At 57.1% G+C, this 15,346-nt stretch overlaps 5 protein-coding genes across 5 annotated transcripts; 3 read left to right on the forward strand and 2 right to left on the reverse strand.

Annotated features, from left to right (window-relative positions):
* Positions 1-770: 770 nt before the first annotated feature.
* IE81DRAFT_348511 (hypothetical protein) lies at positions 771-2,296 on the reverse strand (the record flags this gene model as incomplete). Its single annotated transcript, XM_025516269.1, has 5 exons — positions 771-1,058; positions 1,190-1,556; positions 1,629-1,731; positions 1,929-2,144; positions 2,257-2,296. 5 exons carry the CDS (start codon positions 2,294-2,296, stop codon positions 771-773), a joined length of 1,014 nt encoding a protein of 337 aa, XP_025368420.1.
* A 2,355-nt stretch (positions 2,297-4,651) lies between these two features.
* Positions 4,652-6,507, forward strand: IE81DRAFT_324764 (mitochondrial carrier). Its single transcript, XM_025514319.1, has 6 exons — positions 4,652-5,014; positions 5,088-5,203; positions 5,451-5,687; positions 5,825-5,881; positions 5,953-6,216; positions 6,302-6,507. Exons 2-6 carry the CDS (start codon positions 5,091-5,093, stop codon positions 6,402-6,404), a joined length of 774 nt encoding a protein of 257 aa, XP_025368421.1. The 5' UTR covers positions 4,652-5,014; positions 5,088-5,090; the 3' UTR covers positions 6,405-6,507.
* A 689-nt stretch (positions 6,508-7,196) lies between these two features.
* On the forward strand, positions 7,197-8,612 carry IE81DRAFT_182750 (hypothetical protein). The gene is made up of 4 exons (XM_025510716.1): positions 7,197-7,362; positions 7,453-7,666; positions 7,901-7,962; positions 8,118-8,612. The coding sequence occupies exons 1-4, from the start codon at positions 7,358-7,360 to the stop codon at positions 8,359-8,361; spliced, it is 525 nt and encodes a 174-aa protein (XP_025368422.1). The 5' UTR covers positions 7,197-7,357; the 3' UTR covers positions 8,362-8,612.
* Positions 8,465-10,844, reverse strand: IE81DRAFT_182737 (LIP-domain-containing protein). Its single transcript, XM_025510715.1, has one exon. The coding sequence runs from the start codon at positions 10,577-10,579 to the stop codon at positions 8,864-8,866; it is 1,716 nt and encodes a 571-aa protein (XP_025368423.1). The 5' UTR covers positions 10,580-10,844; the 3' UTR covers positions 8,465-8,863.
* A 760-nt stretch (positions 10,845-11,604) lies between these two features.
* Positions 11,605-12,089, forward strand: IE81DRAFT_182889 (hypothetical protein). The gene has a single exon (XM_025510717.1). It carries the CDS (start codon positions 11,647-11,649, stop codon positions 12,025-12,027), a length of 381 nt encoding a protein of 126 aa, XP_025368424.1. The 5' UTR covers positions 11,605-11,646; the 3' UTR covers positions 12,028-12,089.
* Positions 12,090-15,346: the final 3,257 nt, after the last annotated feature.

A 15,346-nucleotide genomic window follows, 5' to 3' on the forward strand; every position in this document is an offset into this window, starting at 1 on the left:
GCCTGCCTGCCTGCCTGCCTGTATCAATCGTGAAGTGTGAATGCTCGCCTCTCTGACCATCTTGATGAATGTTCAAGTCAGAGATCGACGATAGGGTGGCATCAAGTCAGACACTACTCCGATGCCAAATGTATTTGAGATCGCAAGGTGCGAGCGAGCGAGCGAGCGGGCTAGCGACAGGCATAATGAGCGCTGAGCCAAAATCTTGCGCTCGCGCACCCCATACAAGGCATAAAGGAGGTTGCGGTGCGCGAGCTGGAATATCTCTATTTCTCAGAGTGCCCTGTCACGAAGGCGCCCCGCTCGAGGCTCATCAGTGCTTTGCGAGCAGAAATTTGCCCCTCGTCACGATAATGACCCTGCGCAAACACATCTTGTGTTCCTTTCTCACCTTGACAGCTCGACAAAGGCTGAAAAAGGGCGCGAATTCGCATCCTAGCAAAGAGCACTCGGATCGAAACGAATAGCCGCGCAACATCACGCAAGCGTGAATCATCCTTTGTAAATCTTGGCATACGGATTCGGCTTCATTCTTTGGAGATCAATCACATTTTGGGTGGGGAACGGAGGGAAGAAAGGCGGGAACGGAATCGTACCTGCGTGCACAAACGAGGTTAGGATACCGATATGCACCGCGCCGTGTAGGAAGGAGCGCGTTCGAAAGGTCTCGACGAGCATGAGCTGATTGAATGCTTGAAAGTAGGGAGCTTGCGTTTTGAAGGCAATTTGCCTTGAAGTGTCTCCAAGGCGTGACTCGAGAAGCTGCCGCTTCAGCCCAGGGTGGGAAAGGCGCTCTGGTCCTGGAGGTTGACGGCGCCACCAGCACCTCCCCCACGAGTGTATCCAGCACCACCACGTCCTCTTCCAGCACCGCGACTTCCATCGCCGCGTCCACGGCCTCGTCCGCCACGCTCGCTTCCACGGTCACCTCCACGTCCGCCGCGGCCGCGGCCGCGGCCACCTCTCTCGCTTCCAGCAGCAGGGGCAAAGGTCTGCTCGATTTCGAGGAATTGCTTCGTCTTTGCGCTCTTCTCACGCGGCTTGTAATTAGGGTTTGCCTGGAGCAGGTTGAAATTGTCACGCGTAAGCGAAAGCGATGATCAGCCGAAACACGAACACCAGTGGCCAACGCTAGATAGTTGACCTCGGTCAAGCTTCTCCACATATACGTTGTTGCTGCTCAACTCACCTTCTTGGCCTCCTCCTCAACAGCTTCTCGGACGAATCTGGTGCCGAAAGCCGACTCGTCTGCCTCAACCTGACGAGGAGCGCTAGCGTTTCCGATGGTGAATTTCTTAGCCGCTCGCTCAGCAAGGTACTCATCCAGAGTCTTGGTGGTGTCCACTTCCTCTTCCGGGATCGGTGCGGGCGCATCAGCGGCGGGGGTAGCGCCAGGCACAGCAGGGTCGGCGGGAGCATCCCAACCCGAAGCTGCGTTCTCAGGCACAGGAGCTTGGCCCTCGGCAGCGGCGTCTGCGACTGCGTTCTCCTCGTTCTCTAGCTCGCGCTTGCCTTCATCACCGCCCCATCCTTGATGAACGCGCTTCTCGGAGTCGCTGTGGTACGCAACGAAGGGCTCAGATGGCAGTCTCGTTGTCATCGATTCACACGGATTCTGCTACACTCACACGCGGTCTGTTTGAGAGTGACGGTCAAATGCACGTCCACGGCCTCGAGGACCACCACGTCCGCGGCCACCTCGTCCTTCTCCGCGGCCACCACGACCGCCGCCTGTAAACGAAACGTGAAGAGAAATACGCGCTAAGCACATTGCAACGGCATGCTCAGAGATCGAGCGACCATTCGAATCAAAGGACGGCGAGCCGTGCAGGGACTGCGTCGCAGCTCAACAGCCACTGAAAGGCATGCTGAGGCCTCTTCGCCGCACCTGGCCAAAGCCCTTCCTATTAACACAAAGAGACACTCACGCTCGGAGCGCGAGTCGCGTTGTTGTTGAACTTCACCATCTTCCGCTCCAGCGTTGGCGCGCTGTGCGCCAGCATTTCCACCACGAGCACCACCGCGAGCGCCTCCGCGACCACCGCGCTGTTGAGTTTGACCAGCACCTACGATCGCTCTCCTGGGAGCTGTTGGTGCCGCGTCCTTCGTGGGAGCGACAGGTGCCGGTGCGGGTCCATCGTCATCTGAGGGTAGAGTACATGCAAGGGTTTTTTTCTCAATTAGCCGGGATGCCCTGCAGTGCCGAAGGGCTGCAGCAGTGGCTCTCGGGATGGGTCTTTGTTGCCTACCACTTACCTCCCAAAAGGGCAAAGGGGTTCTTACTAGCGACCGACATTGCGGTCGACTGTTTAAACTCGCCTTGGCGAGTGAGCAGAATAGCCAGTCGTCAGGCTTAGGTGTGCTGCGAGTGAATTAGGGGTTGTAAGCTTCCACTTGATCGTCATTGGGTCGCCCCTAACATCGTGACGCTTCTTGACGCTTTTGCTGCTCATCTTGAAGCGCAGCAAGACGCGACAGAGCGCCGCAGGCGCAGACGACAGCGAGGTCCTCTGTCGTCTTCCTGCGCCGCCAGCTTGCCTGCAAGCTCGTTCCGAGGTGACGTCTCGTTGGCAGGCGTGAATGCCATCTCCAATCAAGCCTGGCTTTTTCGGCAGCATTGGGCTTCTTGCCGATGGTGAAGTCGCGCTCCTCGCGTGGGGCGGTACTCACAGATGAACCGCAGCAAAATCCTTTTGCGACGGTCTTGCTTTTGCGAAGATGCAGGGCGACGATGGTCTGCCTGCTTGCTCCTCTGTCGGCAATGGATCGAAGAGAGCGCGGGTACGTGTGATCAAGATGAGACGAGGTCACTGCCCTTGTCCCCTTTTGAGGTGTTAGCTGTGAGAAGCTGAATGAGCTTTGGCCTGGTTGCAGAAGACGAGTGGATCGACTGGCTTGATTTGCTTGCTTGGCCTGCCTGTCTGCCTGCCTGCCTGCCTGCCTGCCTGCCTGCTTGCTTGCTGGGCGCGAAGACGAACTTGAGCGGCCGAGACGAGCGAAGAAAGCAGTCGCGGTCGGGCGAGCGAGCGAGCATGCGCGCGAGCCATGCAGAGAAGGACAGCTCACAGCAGCAGCAGCAGGCAGCAGCAGCAGCAGCAGCAGCAGCAGCGGCGTCGGAGGCGGAGGCGCCGCTCGCTGCTGCCTCGAGGAAGCAGCAGCAGCAGCGTACCAGCAGGAGCGGCATGCAGTGCGTGGACGCGCGCACGCAGCACATCACGCTATTCAAGATTGCGCGGAAGCCTAAGCGCGCCTGTCTATATACCTGCTGCTGCTGCGCGCGGCATCAGCACCATCACCAGCACTCGACTGTAAATCGAGACCTCGTTCCGCCCCGCCCGCCAAAAGCCATGCAAGTTCGTGCCGCCTGATCCACAAGCATCACGTGTCAGACGACCTCGTCGACCCATTCTTGATTCCAAAGTCAAGCCACCAGATTCATTCGAACGTGAAGCTTTGCCAGGCTCCGTCTTTGAGCAAGTCACTACATTCTTGCTGCTGGACGCGGGGAGGACGGGCAACGTCTAGCAGTCCTCTTGACGTTGGGTCAATACGGACGGATGCGTCTCGCATGCCGGCGCGTCTTGCCAACCTGTTGCCATGTGGCACTTGGCGGTCCCATCACGCTCTCGGCTGGCGCCCATCATTTGTCTCGGAGCTTGTCTGGTACATGCTACGCTTAGGCAGCACACGTTATGCGATGCTGCTGCAAATCACGTTGCGGGCAACCACGAACCTGCTGTATTTCTCCTCTCGCACAAGCGCGCTGGTGTTGTAGCAGCGCAACCCCCGTAACAAAGAGCGGTCGGCGTGTGGACGTTGCTCGACGTGTCCGCCTATTTGCCGGGCCTTAGCGCGACGTGTGTCATTCTCGAGTGCACTTTTTTTTTTTTTGGTTCGACGGATGCAGACCGAGCATCAGGTATCGCAGCTGCCGCGTGAAGCATGTGGTAAAGTACGAATCATTTTCAGAGCATGCTTCGAGGCAGCTTCCACCCAAATCACGAATGCGCGGGAAGCTGCTGCGGCGTGAGGCGCTCAATCTCGTTTCTCCGAGTCACGTGATCTTGCCGAGCTGCAGGGTCAGCCGTCGGGGAGTGTCGGGCGCGCATGAGCGGCTCGACAGCCCTGGCGGCGGGTAGCAGCAGCAGCAGATAGATGAGGTTTGAGCTCGTGCGCTCCCTGGCGGGAGCAGGTTTACGCGCGCGGCTGCAGCGCTCTGGCTGTGCGCGCGCGCGTGCGCCTGCGCCCAATAAGCAACAAAGCAAAAAGTTCGAATTTGAGCTGCAAGTCATGCACCGGCCACGCTCGGGGCGTGATGTTGAGCGACGCGCGCATGCTGGAGCATGCCTAAACTCGTGACTCGCTCGCTGCTCATCGGCGGTGGGCGCTATGCTATGGGAGCAACGTTGCTTGCCATGTAGGCAGCGATTCGTGCTCGTGCTCGTGCCAACTTACCATCTGGCTCATTCTGATTCGGTTCAGCGCACTTCACTCCGCATCTCACGCACACACCACAGAATCAAAGGTCTAGACGATCATTGAACCCTCCACGCACATCTGACGACAAGAAAGATATCGCATACAACCCTCTTCCTCCATAAGCCAGCGATCTGTTCCAACAATGTCTTTCAACTCCCCCATCTTCCAACATCTCAACGGCGCTCAGTCCGCCAGGAAGCCTACCATCAACCAGGCTTTCCCCATCAGAGCGCCCGTCGAGGCCGCTGCTGCCCCCAGCGGTGCTGATCTGTACGCTCGATTCGCCTTCGCCGGTGCGGTCTGCGTAAGTGCTGATCAACAAAAAGAAGGCAGCTGATGCAGTCCGTGTGGACTCGGAATGAGCCTCGCTGCGACGCCACGCTTCTCTGGCACTTCAAGCATTCAGCTTGCAGAAGTCGCTGACTATTGAGCATGCCTTCTTTGTGCGCTACAGTGCGCCATCACCCACGGTGCCTTGACCCCCGTCGATGTTGTCAAGACCAGAATCCAGTTGGAGCCCGAGGTGTACAACAAGGTGCGTACACTTGAACTCGTCTCAGTTCATATTGCAGCGAGGATCTCATCAAAGTCACTTTCTTGCTCAACAGGGCATGATCACTGGATTCCGCCAAGTCGTGGCCAAGGAGGGTGCTGGTGCCCTTCTGACCGGCTTCGGCCCCACCGCTGCCGGTTACTTCCTGCAGGGAGCCTTCAAGTTCGGAGGGTGAGTGTACGTTTATGTCTCTTGTCCAAGAATGCGAAACTGGGTTTGCGCGTTGCAGGGGCTGGCGAGAAGACGCTTGTGGCTGCCGGAATGGTCGCCTTGGAGCGCGTAGCGACTGCGACTGCGATAGCCTCGGCTGGTCTCTACCCCGCCTCGCACAGCCATACTACAGCGGCTGCAGCGCCAGCCTTGTTGCCCCGTTTCCGGGTATCCAATCGCTGACTGCGTCCCCATTGCCCATCTGCAGTTACGAGTTCTGGAAGAAGACCATTATCGACCAAGTCGGTCTCGAGACTGCCACCGCGAACCGCGGAGCAGTCTACCTGGTAGCTTCCGGTATCGCAGAGTTCTTCGCAGATATTGCTCTCTGCCCCCTCGAGGCTACGCGTATCCGTCTCGTCTCCCAACCTGGCTTTGCCAACGGTCTGCTCGGCGGTTTCGCAAAGATTGCCCGCGAGGAGGGTCTCAAGGGCTTCTACTCTGGGTGAGTGTCACGCCCGTACATGCAGGACGCTCCACTCGGAGCTGCCAGCTGAGCGATGACACAGGACTCGCAAAGCTAGGACGCGCTGCTTTGGCGGGCCGCTGACCTGACTCCCTCCCTTGACCTCGCTCCTCTAGCTTCGGCCCCATCCTCTTCAAGCAGGTGCCATACACGATGGCCAAGTTTGCCGTCTAGTGAGTCATGCGGTGTTGGACTCTGTCCAATGTGCTCGCTCACGCCCTACTGCTGTGCTCCCCGTCCCCAGCGAGGTCGCCTTCGAGAAGATCGTGGGCCTGACTGGCAAGCCCAAGGAGCAACTCTCGCCCGGACTCTTGACCAGCCTGAACTTGGGATCCGGTGTGCTCGCCGGTTTCGCAGCTGCCTTCATCTCTCAACCCGCCGACACGCTGCTGTCGAAGATCAACAAGACCAAGGGCGCCCCAGGAGAGGGTGTGACAAGCCGCTTGATCGGAATGGCCAAGCAGCTCGGCGTGCGCGGTCTCTTCGGCGGTATGACTGCTCGTTTCGTGTGCGTATGCGATACTGTTGTTCACAGAGGACCAGTGGCTTCACGGGAAGCTGACACAAAACATGCCCACGCTCCTCACCCACAGTATGATCGGTACGCTCACTGCCGGTCAATTCGCAATCTACTCCGACATCAAGAAGGCGCTCAACGCTACTCAAGGTATCGAGCTCGCCAAGGTTGCCAAGTAGACTATTCAATCATCGCTTGCTCTACAGTTTCCAAAGTTGCCATTCTATCAAAACACCTCTCTTGCCTGCACCTTGATGCGTCCTCACATCTATGAGTCTGATCGATTCTGCCTGCGCTTCTGGTCCAATTTCTGGGTTGGCTGGCGAGGCAAGTGGCGCTGCGGGTTTGCATCGCCATTGCAAAGCAAGTACGCGCACTTCTCAACTCCTGTGGAAAGAAGAGCGCACCGTTGGGCCGCGTATCCTAGACGCTCGCCAAAGGAGTAGGTGCAATGTGCGACGAATGCTCGGCACTGAACAAGCCGGCCGCGCTGCCGCCTGTCAGGAGTAGGGAGGTGTGCTGCACCATTGGCTTCCGGTCCCGAGATTGTTGACTGTTGAAGAATGATGAGGCCCGCGCTTTGACCGCGATTTGAGGCATTCACGGCTGAGCGTGCTCGTCGATGTACACGCGCGTGGCTCCAGGGAGGGCTTAGGCGCGTCGAGCATGGCTATATGTGCCAAGAGGAGAGCGCTCGCCCGCTCGATGTTGTCGCCTGATGGCTGCGAGTCGCGTGGAGGCAGAGCTGCCACGAAGCCGAACACGACACCCACGCTCGTGACCTCGCGACACAACTCGCGACTCATCATTACGCCTTCTCAACACTCACCTTCACTTCATATTGCGGCCCACACTGTCATTCAAGGGCAAAGAAAGGCTTTGCACGCAATCAGCTCCAAGGAGGTCTGTCTCATTCTAGCCTTTTGACGGGATTGCGTTGGTCGTGCAGAGTGGTATACGAAGAAGACTTTTGGGTTGCGCGTTGCACAGCATCGCCTTGATCGCTGCAGACATCGGAACAGGGGCCAGTCCAGAGCTTATCAGAAGGAACTCGTCGAGTTGCGAAGAAGGTGGACATTACAGAGGCGCACGTCGGGAATACCGAATCCTCGTTGGAACCTGCGCTGCGCAGATGTGGTGAGTGTGATAAAGGACAGATCGGTCGATTGGCTCGCTCTTCTGCCTCCCCAACGGCCAGCCTGTCTGACCTTTGTTCTCTTTACGCAGCAAGCACATTCTCAACGCGCAAGTCTCGGTCAGAGCACCATGCTGCCAACAGTGGTTCGATTGTCCAGCCTGTCATGCCGAATCGGAATCGCACGCTCTGAGAAAGACGTTGGAGATGCAGCTGATTTGCAAAAAGTGCAAGAGGGCTTTCAGGGTCGATTTGACTCGGGCGGAGGAAGGGGACGAGTATTGTCCGCATTGCGATAATCACTTTGTGAGTGTGTGCGAACGAGGTGCGCAAGGGCAAGCGCGGGCAGGACTTCATACGTCGTCGTGAGGGCAGGGGTTGTCTGGACATTACGGGAGGCGTTGGCAGCGATCAGGGCCAACGAGATCGAGGCAATGAAGAAGATGATGGTACGCCTCTAGCTCACATGTACTGCATGCTCACGCTCACAACGCCGACCGACCCCTACCGCCTTTGCGCCCTCGATCGCATCTTCAACAGGTCGTCAATGCCAAAACAACGAGCAAGACAGAAGAAGAGGAGGCAGAAGACTTGCAGAGGAGGTGAGTTTAGGCAAGGAAAGTGCCAGGACTCGATGGTGTGATCGATGATGCACAGTCACGGATCGCAGTAGCAGCGTTTCGCAGCAGCTTGATACGACACATCATGTGGCAAGGCTCGCAACTGACAATCTTACCTGATGTCAATTCTGCCCCAGCATCCAACCAGACAAGCACGAAGAGTTTGACGCTAGAACATCGTTCATGTCTCGATATGACCCTGCCAGGCAAGACGATTCGGACAGGATAGACGCTGGAGGTGTTCAAGCCGCGCTAGAAAGTCGGAGCAGGGACGCAGTCTCTGCCAATAGAGATGCGATCAGAGCGAGGGAGATCGGGGATGTGTTGGATAGGAGGAGGCAGGAAGTCGAGCTGGCCGACGACGATTTGGATTGGAGCTGAGCGAGATCATTCTGACGTCGCGCACACGATCCCAATGCGCCTCATCATGAAGCATGTACACTGACGACTGTCGCAAGCGAATATGACAAGATGAGGCGGAAGATGCATTGTACTGATCAGGCTGAGATAAATAGAGGTCCATCTCGAAGCGCAAGAGTTTGGCACAATACACGTTTGACTGCTCGACTGCGAAGGAGCTTGCATCGGCACAGGAGACGGCGAGGCAGCAAGGGTAGAAAGGTGGGGGTAAGAATGGCGCGAGGCTAATTTTTGTGAAGGCGAATAGAAGAGGCATTGCGCGGCGCAAGGGTGAGCTGGCAAAGTGGAAGAATGCGAAGAGGCAAGACGGAGCAGTGGGAAAAAATGAGCGTGATGTAGCGATGTGTCCGATGACGGTGGTGTTTGAGTCTAGCATTTGGAGACTGAGATGCGTTCTCGTGAGAAGTCCGTTCTGGTGCGTTTCAAAGCTTGCGGTCGAGACGGGCAGCGAGTGCCGAGTCTCTTACTGGAGCCAAGAAGGCACGAATCTCTGCCACCAAGGCTTGTTGGAGGTCTGCGCTGGCTGAGTCGCGTTTGACACGGGCTTGGTCGCGCCAGTGTTGGTGGCGTTGGGGGCGGAAGCAGACGAGGTGCCCGAAACGGCGGCAGAGGAGGACAGGGAGTTGACGATGCTTGGGCTGACCTTTTGAACGGAGCCGTTGTTGCTTCCGACCTTCTTCTCGCCGAAGAGGGAAAGAGGGCCGATAGGAGCGTTGTAGATGGCCAGCAGCTGGTTCAAGAGCGATTGACCGAACACGAGGTACGCCTGCCAGCTGATCAAGGAGCTCGCGGTGGTCTGGAATTGGCAGCCGTTCAGGTTAGCGTTCTTGCCGGCGAATCGGTCGTCCAGCCAAGCGAAGGCAGCGGGGGAGCCAGTGATGGCGAGAGATTGATGCTCGCCGACAAGCTCCTTGACGTAGAGAACGTTCCAGTTGTTCTTGCAGATCTCATTGTTGACGTAGTTGTCGACATCAGCAGTAGGAACGATCTCGTCAATCATGGCCTGGTGAATGCGGACGGGGAAAGCCGGGGCCTTTCTGGGGTTGAATTGGCTGGATCCCAGAGTGTTCTTCGCGAGAGCATCGGCAATGACTGGGGTGTTGAGCACGGTGTCTTGAGGCTGGTCAAAGTAAGAGAAGACATCTTGGAATTGGAGAGCATTGACAGCGTCGACAAGGCAGTATCCGGGGGTGTAGCGGAATTGAATCAGGCGCTCGGTTCCGTTCGCAGTAGCGTGCTGGTTCAGGTAGGCGTTGAAGTCAGGGAAGATGTTTCCGGTACCCGCGAGACCGGCGAACGCGACACCAGCAGCCTGTTGCTTGTTCAGGAGCAGGAAGGTGTTCTTGGGGTTCACGGGGATACCACCGTAAGAAGCACCGACGATGAACTTGCTGAGGTCAGGAGCGTAGTCGGCCTGGTTTTGCACGGCCCACGAGGTAGCAAGGGCACCACCAGAGTAGCCAAAGAAGGCAACACGGGCATCCCTTTGAGAGCCAGAGTTGAGGTTGATGCCAAGCCGGTTCAAGCCTCCGCGAGCACCGTCGAGAACACCCTGTGCGGCAAGCCTGCCAACGGAGAAGCCTGCCTTGGGTCCCTCGTAGTCGGTGAATACAAGAATGTAGCCCTGGCTGAGCTCACGGTTAGCAAAGACGAGCTCGATGGCAACATCGTAGTCGCCGCGACCGCTGCCCTTGGTGAGCTTGTAGCTCGTAGCGCAGTCCTTGGATGCGGAGTTTTCGGCAGATTGGAAGACGAGGACACGGCGAGGGTTGGACAGGGCGTTGTAGGGAACAAGGACGGTGGCAACGGTGGTGCTTGCTCCGCCGAATTGGTCGGTGGAGCGAACGAGCAGTTGAGTGGCAGACTGAACGTTTTGGTTCAGGTCGATGAGCTGACCGTTGAATGTGAAAGAGTAAGACGAGGAGGAGATGGGACGTGTCTTGAGAACGTCTCCCGGCTTGCTGCGATTGAGCTCGTCCTCAGTTGCGTTGTAGAATGGGTCCACGGAGGGAAGCGGCAGGGCCTGGCGAGCGTACATTGTGCGCGCAAGGACCTCGTCACGGTCGGCGGAACGTCTGGAAATGCGAGGAAGCTTTTCGGGCGTCTCTACGGTGGCAGACACCACGGCAGCGAACGCTGCGACGAAGACCGCCACGGACAACAGACGAGTGAACTGCATTTTGGTGGAGATGCAGCGTTTGACGGGAAAGGATTGTAGGGTGGACACGGACGCCAAAGTGAAGGAAAGTCGATGCCAAGGGGTACGGAAAAGATGTGGAAAGCTCGCGAGTCACGAAAGTAGTAAGATATATATATATATGAGAGACCGTGGTCTGTCCGATGATGGCGGACCAAGACTCGAGCGAACGGGAGAAGGAGAGGGGACGAGTGGGGAAGGGCAACAGCGGAGAGATGTGAGATCGGCGGAGGGTTGGTGGTTGAGACAAGCGGACCGTTTATGACGAGAGTAAGCTTTGATCCTAAGGCGATGCCGAGCAGACCTGAGACACTGGCGCAGGCTTGGCCCCGGGGCAGTTCGAGACTCTCATGACTGTGAGCGGCCCTGCCAGGCCAATCGGACGCTTCCTTCGCTCAAGGGTAGACTTGACGGAACGTTGCTTCAACTCGTCGTGCGCTGCGACAGGCAACTCGGCTGGGAACCTCCGGCTGCACATCCCTGGCCAGACCCTTCTCCTAAGGGCCAACGTTGAAGGTCATGTATTCGGCAAGCAGGAACAAGGCTTCTGAACGATGTGCTGCAGTATCCCGATGCAAGTGTCACTGGCCTCCGTGCTGAGTAAGGGAACAGGAGCAGCGTTGTGGCGTGCTATCTACAGGAGCAGCCTTTTCGCCGCATTGCTCTGTTAGACAGGTGCAGCGCTCTCGCCATCCCGCCTTCTTTGGCTTTCTGGAGTGGATCGCGCCGCCTAATCACCAGGGGCGGTCCGAGCAGAAGTGCTGCGCTCAAGCCGCGAGAGAAGGCGTCTTCAACTCCTACGCTGCCTTAGGGAAGAGGCCGGCAGACGTCGAGCACGAGAGGGGTGGGGAGGGGGCCTCATTTGTTCGCATTGGGGTAGCGGACCCGCAGTTCCCGGATGGAGCAAAGACGGTCGATGGAGAAAAGCAACGCAGGCTCGGCAAATTGTACAGCTGCTGTGAAAGCGTGCAGACTGACGACAGGCCTGCCTTTGCCGGCGAAGTGAACGGCTCGGGGCAAAAGATGCTTTATGCAGCTCTTGAACCATCATGCATGCACCGCGTGCAGCTTGCCTCACCACTTCGCTGCTGCTGCTGCTGTACACCGACATCCATTCACTGAGGCCAGCCCCGCAACCCGTCAAAAGACCTCCGCACACAGAAAGTTCCGCCTTGCCCGCCCAACGCAGACCCAAACGCCATGCCGCACGCTCCCCGACGATCACCCAGCAGCTACGGAACGACCGCGTGGGGCTTGCAGCAAAACAACAGCAAAAGCCTGTGCTCGGTGGACTCGCCGGCAGCGATCCTGAGTGCGCACCCAAACATCTCATCAGCGGCTTCTTCCCCCTTCATTGTGATCAAGTCTCCTATAGCTGTTCTGGCCAAGATCCGCGACTGGACCAAGCGTACGTCATAAACAAAGTGTGAAACCACCGTGCTGAGACTTGTCTCGCAACCCAAATCGAAGCCCAGCCGCATGCTATTCGGTCGATGTCTTACAGTTATAGCGCGAGGGCCCGCATATCGGCAATTGGAGCAAAATGACCCGTCAGCAGCGAGGCAAAGTTTCGCAGTCAGTCAGACATTCACATTGTACAGCGTACCATTATGATGATAGGAGCAGAGTTAATTCCGCGCGGCAACTGTTGTGGTGCTCCTCGCGGGTGCTGCAGCGACGTAGGTGTTTGCGCGGAGAATGAAGGTCTGGGCGATTGAAATTGACTCCGAGCTGAAAAAAACTTTCTGCGGCTTCTTCTGATGCAGCCGTCATGCATGCGGGCAAGGCGCTTGTGCCGCTACAAATGCAACTCCGCACGCGGTCGAGTCGCTCAGGCGAGTCGTCTTGCGCCTCAGCGCGCTAGCTGGGTGTGCATGCAGAACATCCAGCAGCAGGCGTCAAAGTCGTGAGTCTCAGGAACCGCAATTATTGCGTGGGCGCCTGCCTCTTTCAGACGAAGTCGTCGCGCGTGGAGGGGACATCAGCCCCCCTAACAACGCGTGCGCACGCACTTCGTAAATTGACGCGATCGAGCGCTGCCTGCTGTCGAACGCGGAGGGGACTTACCCCGGCTACCCCCGCCCCCTACTCCAACCCCCCGCAAAGTCGAGGCTTGCTCCTGTGCGTACAGCATGACTGCTGGCCCAGTCGTGGCTTTTCATCTCTGCACGTCAAAGCTGTATCTAGGCTGAAGAGGCGTTGATGAGAGCGCGGCGCGGAGACTGCGCGGCGCGTGGCCCGAGGCCAAAGGCCCAACCAAGCTCGACCAGCACAAGGCTTGAGCGTAGGGCTCAACTTTTGCGCCGCTCCCTGCACAATCGTTCCTGCGAAGAGGCTCATGCAGAATGGCGGCCGACGCCCGAAGCAGATGCTAGCGCACCATGAAGCGAACATAGCCGAACGGCACGAGCGTTCGCAGCGTACGCATGCAGGGCCGGTTCGCTAATTGCTGCCTTGCGACGGACTTTCTTTGACTCAATCGTTCGAGCAGCATGCGGCAGAGCAAAGATGGCGACATTCGATCCTGATTTGATTGGCAGCCGTCAATCTTGAATACCTTGCTGTCTGCATGTTGATCCGACGATCGATCACCTCTTGCTACTGTATACGGTACGTGTGTTGCTCCGCGAGTGGCAGAGAGGTCTGGTCACCGTGCATTATATGCAGATCGAGGATTACACATAATTCGTGCTTACTTTTGATCGGATGCGCAGTCGCGACGACTTCAACCCTGTCCCACCTCCCAGAAGACATCCATGTTGGAACGTGCCACACGTGATAGTGGTGTGTGAGTGCTGTGGAGCGCCCCATCACGGACCAACAAAATCAAACTTGATCGAAGCCTGTTGAGTCCATTCGTGATTCTTGATTGATGATCCGAGATGCTGTCCACCGCGGTCCAGTCTTGGACATGCTCGTCAACCTTTCAGGATGCGAATCACTTTGACGATACGGCTTGACAGCTGGAGCCTCAGCAAAGCAAAACGCTCGTTGTACACGTCGCTCTCGACCGGCGCTTCCGGGCTCATCAAGTTCGATCGCTCCTCTGGCCGCTCGTGCTGCCTCGCTCGTGATTGTTGCAGACTGGATGAGGGGCTATCCGCGCGTAATCGCGAGTCGCGAGTCTCTTGCTCTGCAGATGGAGCTACAAGATGCTGTCTATTGCTGCCGAAATGCACACTTCATCTGAGTTGAGGTGCTATGACTTGTACCCCTGTCGATCCGAAAGAATGAAAAGCCACTCATCTCGATCTGACCAAGAACCCCTCTGCAGCAACCGTGCTCGCCATCAGGATGAGATGGCAGGTGAAGAGCATTGACCGCCCGCCCGAGACGTTCGGATGCGCGGCTCTAAGCTCGGTCGAGAAGTGCGGGATCGAGGTCCATCAGCAAGCTAGCGAAGCAGACCTAGCAGGCTTACTTTGCACACCAAATCGCAGCTTATCGTTGCGACTGATCGACTCACGCGACTCCAGCAGCGCTCTTGATGATTGATTAATATTTGCTGCCGGGGCATGGTGCACTTGTCAGCCCGAAGTCGCGACTCGTGTTGTCACTACAATCGTGACTAAGCGGAGGCCCAGCTCCATGGCAGTCACAGTCCAAACAGCCTGAGGTTTGCGTGGGACTGCCATCGCTAATGCGTAAGTGCTCCTGAGGCACGACTTGAGGCTTAACCTAGCTCCTTGCTGGGCTGTCGCAGCTGAAAATCGCTATTCAGGGGTCTCTTCCTTTGTGCCATGGAAGCGAGTCAGCAGCGATCACGGGTCGCAACAATCAGCACGAGTTATTCATGATCTAGGGCATCACGCTCGTCACGACTAGAGCAACATGCGTCGTTCGAGGACTCCTTCGCCTGTTCATTGGACTACCACGAGACATATTCGTACCGCGGCAAAATCCATTCAGACAATCAGAATAAGGGAGCGAGCAATTGAGGTGACACAGTTGTATATACACCATGCATGTGCGACAGCCGTAGCTGCTGCGCCAGTCATCATCCCGCCGTTCTTGTATCCTCGACAGGCAGCAGCTGTTCTACCGTCACGGTGCTGCTTGGCACAAGGTACACGCCAGGCGTCTTCCATGCAACGGTCGGGGAGGGGGCAATGAAAAGCCGGAGCGTCAGGAGCGGTCTCCTGGCTCACCTCATCGTGAGTGCTACTGTTGAATACACGGATACAGTCACGAGTCGTCTGGACGCGAGGATGGGTTCTCTGCCCCCTCATCGCGTCGCCGATTGATCACATGAAACAAAGTGCGCCGCAAGTCTCAGGTCGATTGATTGAGTCGACAGAAATTCTACTCGCTCTTCTTCTTTGCGATTGCTGATCACCTGCTTCTTGTCCCGTCGCAGCGAAGAGTCCTTTCGCCTGTCACATGAAGTTGCATGATGGGTGTGGCAGCCATTGCTGGTCGATCTTAATTGTGCGCTTGCTGTAATCACGCAAGCTGCCTGATGCTGCTGGAGACCTGCAAGAGCATCATATTGAAGGCAAGCAGCAGCAGCAGCATCGCCAGCAAGATCTTCGTTTGATTGTGGGCGGCTGACGAGATGCAGGATGGTCGCAATCTGTTTGAGACTAAATCAAGAGCAATGACCATCATGAGTCTGGTGGATGCTTGATTCTGATTCATCCGCGGGAGCGTCAATCAAAAATGCGAGCAGCCCAGCACCGAGGTCAGGCGATCGCCGCGAGGCAATCACGAATGTGTGATTGTCTGCTTTCTGATGGCAAGCAGCAGCAG

This window comes from Ceraceosorus guamensis (assembly GCF_003144195.1).
Source record: "Ceraceosorus guamensis strain MCA 4658 unplaced genomic scaffold IE81scaffold_46, whole genome shotgun sequence".
In the NCBI taxonomy this organism is placed as follows: domain Eukaryota; kingdom Fungi; phylum Basidiomycota; class Exobasidiomycetes; order Ceraceosorales; family Ceraceosoraceae; genus Ceraceosorus; species Ceraceosorus guamensis.

Excerpts from the sequence above, each read along its gene's own strand:
- IE81DRAFT_182750 (XM_025510716.1), top strand. Across the intron at positions 7,667-7,900 it reads CGCATTGCGATAATCACTTT|GTCGTCAATGCCAAAACAAC; the intron begins GTGAGTGTGTGC and ends CATCTTCAACAG. Across the intron at positions 7,963-8,117 it reads GCAGAAGACTTGCAGAGGAG|CATCCAACCAGACAAGCACG; the intron begins GTGAGTTTAGGC and ends ATTCTGCCCCAG.
- IE81DRAFT_182737 (XM_025510715.1), bottom strand. The coding sequence starts at position 10,579 with ATGCAGTTCACTCGTCTGTTGTCCGTGGCGGTCTTCGTCGCAGCGTTC.
- IE81DRAFT_324764 (XM_025514319.1), top strand. The coding sequence starts at position 5,091 with ATGATCACTGGATTCCGCCAAGTCGTGGCCAAGGAGGGTGCTGGTGCC. Across the intron at positions 5,688-5,824 it reads CTCAAGGGCTTCTACTCTGG|CTTCGGCCCCATCCTCTTCA; the intron begins GTGAGTGTCACG and ends TCGCTCCTCTAG. Across the intron at positions 5,882-5,952 it reads ATGGCCAAGTTTGCCGTCTA|CGAGGTCGCCTTCGAGAAGA; the intron begins GTGAGTCATGCG and ends CCCCGTCCCCAG.
- IE81DRAFT_182889 (XM_025510717.1), top strand. The coding sequence starts at position 11,647 with ATGCATGCACCGCGTGCAGCTTGCCTCACCACTTCGCTGCTGCTGCTG.